The sequence below is a fragment of the Engraulis encrasicolus genome, chromosome 5 (assembly GCF_034702125.1).
Source record: "Engraulis encrasicolus isolate BLACKSEA-1 chromosome 5, IST_EnEncr_1.0, whole genome shotgun sequence".
NCBI classification, from domain to species: Eukaryota; Metazoa; Chordata; class Actinopteri; order Clupeiformes; family Engraulidae; genus Engraulis; species Engraulis encrasicolus.
Window position 1 is genome coordinate 22,228,874 of NC_085861.1, and position 7,231 is coordinate 22,236,104.

The 7,231-nt window shown below is 44.2% G+C and overlaps 1 protein-coding gene across 2 annotated transcripts in view; it reads right to left on the minus strand.

Annotated features, from left to right (window-relative positions):
- Positions 1-4: 4 nt before the first annotated feature.
- Positions 5-7,231, minus strand: part of derl1 (derlin 1) — a 13,299-nt gene continuing 6,072 nt past the window's right edge. Inside the window, exons 2-8 of one of the 2 annotated variants that reach the window (XM_063198926.1) lie at positions 6,257-6,368; positions 5,792-5,856; positions 5,430-5,456; positions 3,548-3,643; positions 3,003-3,055; positions 2,616-2,726; positions 5-1,493 (exon numbers count right to left, since the gene is read on the minus strand). In XM_063198926.1, the coding sequence (XP_063054996.1) occupies positions 1,334-1,493; positions 2,616-2,726; positions 3,003-3,055; positions 3,548-3,643; positions 5,430-5,456; positions 5,792-5,856; positions 6,257-6,368 (624 nt within the window). In that variant the 3' untranslated portion in view covers positions 5-1,333. Of the gene's footprint in view, positions 1,494-2,615; positions 2,727-3,002; positions 3,056-3,103; positions 3,157-3,547; positions 3,644-5,429; positions 5,457-5,791; positions 5,857-6,256; positions 6,369-7,231 lie in introns of both variants that reach the window. The other variant, XM_063198928.1, reaches the window with a different exon arrangement.

The window sequence follows — 7,231 nt, forward strand, 5'->3', positions numbered from 1 at the left end:
CACGTTTAATCTCAAAATAGCATGTTTTATTGTTCTTCCTGTTTGGGACAAAAAAAAGATTTTGGCAAGCTGTTGGTTCTGTGGATATCCACTTCCAAACAGAGTGGCATGCCGTTGTAATCCTGTGTTAACAAAAACCCAAAGGAGCAGAGACCCGTCGACCTTTGCAGTAGGTTTTCGAGAGGCACCTTTATTATCGGAGATGAGAGGACAACCGACGACACCAGAGAAACCCACAGCAGAATCACACGGTGCCAGACACAGCACTTCAACCCACTTGGGGTCCCAGTCGATCTTTGCCCTCCCGTCCTTTTCTATGGCTTCTGTCCTCTTGTCTAAAGTGTCATCCTGCCTCCATGGAGAAAACTATTAAATTCCCCCCACTCTCAACCAGCGCAGAACAACTTTTAGAGGGCTTTCACCCAATAAACATCCCGATTGCAAAGGAGAATGACCTTTGGGGAAAAAAAAATCCCCTCGATCATTGATGTTGAGCCTTATGTCAGGAGGCTGGTGGTCACAGGAAAGGACAGGGGGACACAGATCGACTCGATTAACCAGCAGCACCATCATCTGCATAAGCTATACTACACAATTTTCCTCATCGACAGGAAGCAGTCACTTTTCATTTTTTCTTTTTTATACTTAACAATTCATTTGCTTTCCACACCCTTTCATCATCAACTCAGTGCTTCAAATCAATTTTCTAAAATGTGTTTTAGTTTGCATGTCATTTTTTACATCCACTATTTTCAAAATGATTTCCTTAAAAAAAAAAGAAAAAACACCTTCCATATGTACAAACCTTCAAAGATGTACCTGGACTGCGCAATGCCAAAATCAGAAGAGAACATATGGATGGAACAAGTGGAGCAAAAGTCAGAGAAAAGACCAAAGGTCCTCAGGCTCTGCCTTACAACAGCAAATAAAGAAAACAAACAAAACAAAAAAAACGGGGATAAGGAACGAAAAGGAGAGTGCAGACAAAATGGGCTTGTCCACTCCTACATCACAACTTCTCAAAGCGGACTGTACACTTGTATGGCAAATGTATTATGTACCCAGATGTAGTAGCCTTGAGAGTGCGGGGAGGAAAGCATGTAATGTATACATTAGAATGATAGGAAGTGGCAGTGCAACCCTTATGACACCTCATATCATCTTTACAGTCTGAGGGAGGAAGGAAGGACAGAAAAAAAAAAAAAATCATGTTATGCATCAGTGACGTCAAATGTCTCAGTCTTTTAACCCCTCCATGTTGAGAAGAGGAGAGGGTGTGTGGGTGGTAGTTTCCGCAGTGGGTATGGGTGGGTCTGCGTATGCGTATGGCACCTCATTCATCCCCCAGCCTAAAGCCGGCACCCCAGTTGTGGCGTCCGCCCCCGCCCCCACCCCCACCCCCTCCCCCAGCCTGCTCCTGAGGCGCCGCTCGTCTGCTGGGTGGTACGCCGAAGCCAGACACTCCTCCTCGCCGGTTGGGGAAGTAGCGGTATCTGCAGACATAACAAGAGCAGCAGAATGTGAGCAAGGGAAAGTGACTTCTACTGAGGAAGTGGTCAGAATCCATTTAAATGTACAGTGACTGGACGGATATGCGTGTGCTGCGTAAAGAGAGTGAGAAGGCACAATTCCTGTTGAAGCACTGAGCACTTGTTCTTTCTGTAAAACTATACAGAGCGACAGAATGCAAACAGGGAAAGTGACTTCTACTGAGGAAGTGGTCAGAAGAATCCATTCAGATGTTCAATGACTACCAGGCGGATGTGTGTTGTAAGCAGAGCGTAAGCTCAATTAGGGTTTTTTTTGGTGCAGACACAACAGAGCAAGAGAATGTGACCAGGGAAAGTGAGTTCTACTGAGGAAGTGGCGACATCCATTTAAATGAATCTGTGTGTGTGTCCTGTGTAGAAAGATTGAGAAGGCACAATTCCTGTTGAAGCTCTAGGAAGTTTTTGTTTGGTTTGGAAATTGATTGCTATTCTCTAAATACTCTGTTAGTCAGAGGTACAGTTAAATTCCTTCACTTTTTGAAAAAAGTAAAACATTTATATACTGCATTTCCAAATGACCCGTCTATAAAGCTTTGCTCAGTGCTCAGAAAGCCTTCATCTCCCTGTATCTAATTTCTGGGACTACATCCCAGACGTTACCATACAGTTAAAAAATAAGATGACACAGCCAATCGTACTGTATGCCTGTACTGCACCTCACTTAGCCACTCCTGTCCTATTTACAACACTCCAACAACAATTCTGCTTAGTCAGATGTGCCTCAATGTTGTTGTTGCACAATACTTCCCTCAAGCAAAAGACTGCGAAATGAGGCAGGGAGGGAGGGAGGGAGAGGGAGGCAGGGAGAGGGAAAGAAATAAAGACAACCCCCCTCCTCATGAGTGTTGTCAGGGCAGCCGACAGCTTTGGCGGGGCCTGGGACAAAGTCATCTGAAAGGGCCCCCGATCTCAATGCATATAATGTGATGGGGACCCAAATTCTGGGGCCCCTCACTCCCTGGCCACGGGACAACTGACCCCTTTCTCCCCCTTCCATTGTTGGCAGGCAAGAGTGCGGTTATGCTTGGCTGACTGGTGTCGGGGCCAGCAGATGTTAGGACTCACAGGATCTGTGGGGTGGAGAGGAAGGTCCTGCCTCCGAGGTCCATGGGATACTTGAACATCAGGAAGAAGTACAGATGGCCGACCAGATTCCCAATCAGCTCATTCACAAACCTGGGGGGGGGAGAGAGAGAGAGAGAGAGAGAGAGAGACCAGTGATTTTCCACACAAGTTAGGTGGAGATGGAGAGAGATACACATCGGCATAGCTTGTAAGTGCAAGTGCAGTCAACTGTGGTGTTGGCGGAGTGAATAAATTGTGTGTGCGCTGGCAGGAAATCACAAAATTGGGGACTAATACTAAGAACACATTGACAAATTAGACATCAAGCGGAGCCTTTTATTTATTTAAAAGAGCCAAAACAAACTAACAAAACATGTTGACACTTACGAGCCTCCAATGATGTAGTTGAAGCCCAAAATTACCCAGGGAAGATAAAAGGCCTGCAAAAGGAGAGCCAAAACAAACTAACAAAACATGTTGACACTTACGAGCCTCCAATGATGTAGTTGAAGCCCAAAATTACCCATGGAAGATAAAAGGCCTGCAAAAGGAGAAAAGAAAAATTAGACTAGTCCTGATGGAAAATTTGTGTTTATTTATCTCTAGCAAGTAGCAATCCCAAACAGTCTTTGATAGTTTAATAAATACAGCTGTAGTTTATCTTTGTTACCATCCCTGATATCTTTGATCTTAAGATAATACTTAAGAGTCTCATGGCGAACGACATACATTTGCTTACTCCTCAAAACTCTCATGGGGCAGTTTATGTATTGAACCCAGTTATAAGTTGGAAAAAACACAGAAACAATTATGGAACCATTATTTTGTTGTTAAGTGGGGAAAAAAACCTCAACATAGCGTTGATAATTACGACGATAATCCCATGCCTCATTTCAGGCACTGTGACGGAGGTCTTTCAGTCCTATGAGTACCTTGAATCTGGTCCCGAACCAGAAAGACACAATCATGTCTCTGTTGATCTGGGCCCAAACATACAGGACTGACATGATCAGCGGGATCATCAGAAGCTGAAACAAACAGAAAACACATTCATTTGAGAAGTCACCGTTTTACTGATATTGAACGGCACAAAACACAGCTGACAGACACAGCTGTGCAAAGCCTTCTCCAGCACATTCCGAAGATGCTCAATAAAGCTGAGGTCTGCACTCTGTGGTGGCCAATCCTTGTATAAAAATGATGTCTTGTTGTGCTCCCTCAACCACTCTGGTGCCATGGCTTTCAACTCATTTAACTAAATAACCATGTGGAAGACACATCCCATGGTCATGTTTGTAAGAGATGTTAAGTCTGCTTGAGAAGTTTCAAGTCATGGGCATCAGCAATCACTGAAACGTTTGGTGTCAGGTGTTTAAAACAGATAGCAGATAATAAGATTAGCAGATAATTCCAGCAATGTTTTTTTTCTTTCCTTAAAGGGGTATGCCACTATTTTGGGGCTTAATACAGTTAAAATCGTTGGCTGGGGTTTATAAAGGTGGTAAAGTGTCTTATTTTTCATGTTAAGCATCGTCTTGCTTTAAGACAAGTTAAAAGAGGGAATATGTCGCTAAGCTAGTGAAAGTCAATGCATCCGTGTAGCATTGTAGCATGCTACATGGATACATTGACTTTCACTAGCTTAGCAACATATTCCCTTTTTTAACTTGTCTTAAAGCAAGACAATGGCTTACACGAAAAATAAGACACTTTACCACCATTATAAACCCCAGCCAACGATTTTAACTGTATTAAGTTCCAAAATAGTGGCATACACCTTTAAGGCACAGACATACTCCAATAATGACAATGCCATCAGGGTAATTTTTTTCACACATGGATTCGTCACCACAAGAGTTCAGACCTTATCCTCAGTGAGAATCTTTGGGATGTGCCGGTGAAGGCTTTACACAGTGTTCAGATTCTACCATGATCAATACAAGATCTTAGTGAAACACTGGAAGGAAATAGGCATTGCAGAAGTTTATTGAAAGAATACAACACCAACGTAACCAGCGTAACCACAGCCAAAGGTGGTCCAACAACACATTAGTGTGTATGTGTGACCAGTTTTTAGTGGCAACTTTTTTTGGGCCATACTGAATGTCTTGTATATACCAGGTATGTGAAAATTTGACAAATTAAGCCATTCCATTCCACAAAAAAATCCTCTCTTCACCAGTGGCCATTCACAATTTGCCAGTGAGGGCACAGCCACATCTCCTCTGGAAACATTTCACATGGGAAGAACGTCTAATGCTAACAGAGTTCTGCTGCGGCTGCTGCTATGGCCGTCACTGTTTAGCATTACCCAGTACAACCTTGGGGACAGATTTACGAGGCGCAGAGGAGCAGCGATGTGCGGCGGAAGTGGAGAACAGTCTCCCGTCCTGCCACAGCTGTCATGAGTGCTGATGAAGGACTCTCTTTTTGCAGAGTGAGACGGCTCTCTGTAAGGCGATACACTCGCCCATCTTTTTTTTTTTTTTTCGAGAACAGAGAACAGAGAAGGGGCCGTCATCTGGGGCCACTTGAAGCGCTCGCCGCCGGCGCTGCTGCTTTACCGTGAAACCCTGACTCAAATCAATAAATACGCTGGAACGGGCAGCTGTGAAATACCCTCTTTAGACTTTATGACTGCAGATAAACACATTCGGATTAAATCATGACGCCTCAGAGTGACAATGATGTAATGTGATATAAGCCATCCAAATGGAGGTACTTTTGTTAACGTCACCCGTTTCATCCAAAATTAACACCCAAAACATTACATTACAGATCTTTGTTTGGACTGGAGTGTGCATTTTGACTCACCTGCATGTCCATTATTAACCCAGTGATCTGGAAAGAGCTGTCAAGGCCAAGTGCACAAAGACTGAGGTAACGTTTTCTAAACTAGGGCTGTACAATTATGTCCAATTAAAATTGCCAATACACAAAATGCAATGCATGATTACTACTACTACTACTACTACTACTACTCAATCACTTGCCAATACACAAAATGCAATGAAAGATATTAACTATCCCAAAAACGTGTATTTCATATTCTGCATGTGTGGCCTATACTGCATGCATGCATGTATATACTGTATTGCATACTGTATATATGTATTGCATACTGCATTGCATATACTGTATATCACATGTGCGGTAAGGGTTTGTGTGAAGGATACGACAATACAAATCCAGTTGAAGAGCAGCATGAACAGATAGTCAGCAGGTCTGCCATCAAATACTCCTACAAGCAGAACACAATTAGGACATTAGTACATACATGATGCATCAACATACAGTACATCAAGACTACGGGAACATATGGCTATGGCCAACAGTCACGCCATTCATTTTATTAGGCTAAACTGTGCACACACTTAGGATAATGTCTTTTTAGTATGGTAAGATTCAATGCATGTCGAATGTATTGAATTTTAACATGAGGCTGTTAACATGTGCTGTTGGGGACTGAAGTGTGCAGGTCCAGATTCTGAATCAAGTACAGACTTGTTTGTACACTACAAGAGAAGACATCTGTAGGTGCACCTTCATTCAATTGGAAATAGAAATGGTGACATGAATTCAATTCTTCAACTTAATCACACCATTTGGAAATGTGTTGGCAATCGACAAGCACTGCCCACCTGTTTCGAGGCGTGAAGAGTAATGGTATAGGAAGTAGAGGTTGACCAGGTAGAGGAAGCCCGTCCCTGGAACTACAGGGAAGTACAGAGTCGCAGTCACCGGTCTCCATAACTACAGGGAGAGAGACAGAGAGAGAGAGAGGGGGAGAGAGAGAGAGAGAGAGGGAGAGCGGGAGAGAGAGATGAGACATGGAAAATGGAAAAATGAAAGTGAGAGTAAGAGAGAGACAGAGAGAGAGATAGACAGTGTGACAGAGAAAGAAGGAAAAAGGGAGAGAGAGAAAGAGAGAAAAGATCAAAGAGACCAGAGATCAAAAGAGCGGAAGGAGGGAGAGAGAGACAGAAAGAAAGAAAGAAAGAAAGAAAGAAAGAGAGAGAGAGAGAGAGAGAGAGAGAGAGAGAGAGCAAGAGAGAGAGAGAAAACGTTAGTGTCAAGCAGGAGAGTGTTACACAGATGACTCATCAGATCGATACCCCTGCTCTGCTCTGCTCTGCTCTGCTCTGTTCTGTTGTGTTGTTTGGCCCGTTGGCTTCCCGGGCGGACATCAGTGCATGGGCAGGGCTCACGCCTATCGTCCGTCACGCCAGCCTCGCCAGGCCAGGCCAGGCCAGACCAGGCCAGAGTGGCCGGGGCCCAGTGGCGTCGGCTGCCAGCCTAATTACATTCTAAAAAGCCTGGCACTGGACACACGCCTCAGGTTGCTGGTACCGTAATGTATGTCACACACTGATTGAATTAAAAGGCAGGGAGGGAGGGGGAGAGAGAGAGAGAGAGAGAGAGAGAGAGAGAGAGAGAGAGAGAGAGAGAGAGAGAGAGAGAGAGAGAGAGAGAGAGAGAGAGGAGGGATGGATAGACGGACAGGCGGAGGGGGGATGGATCCACAGGGGTAAATCTGCTTTGTACCTCAGTCATTCCTGGGATATCAGGCATTTGGGCCGTGTTTGTTTTGAAAGGTAGCCTACTAAAACACTATG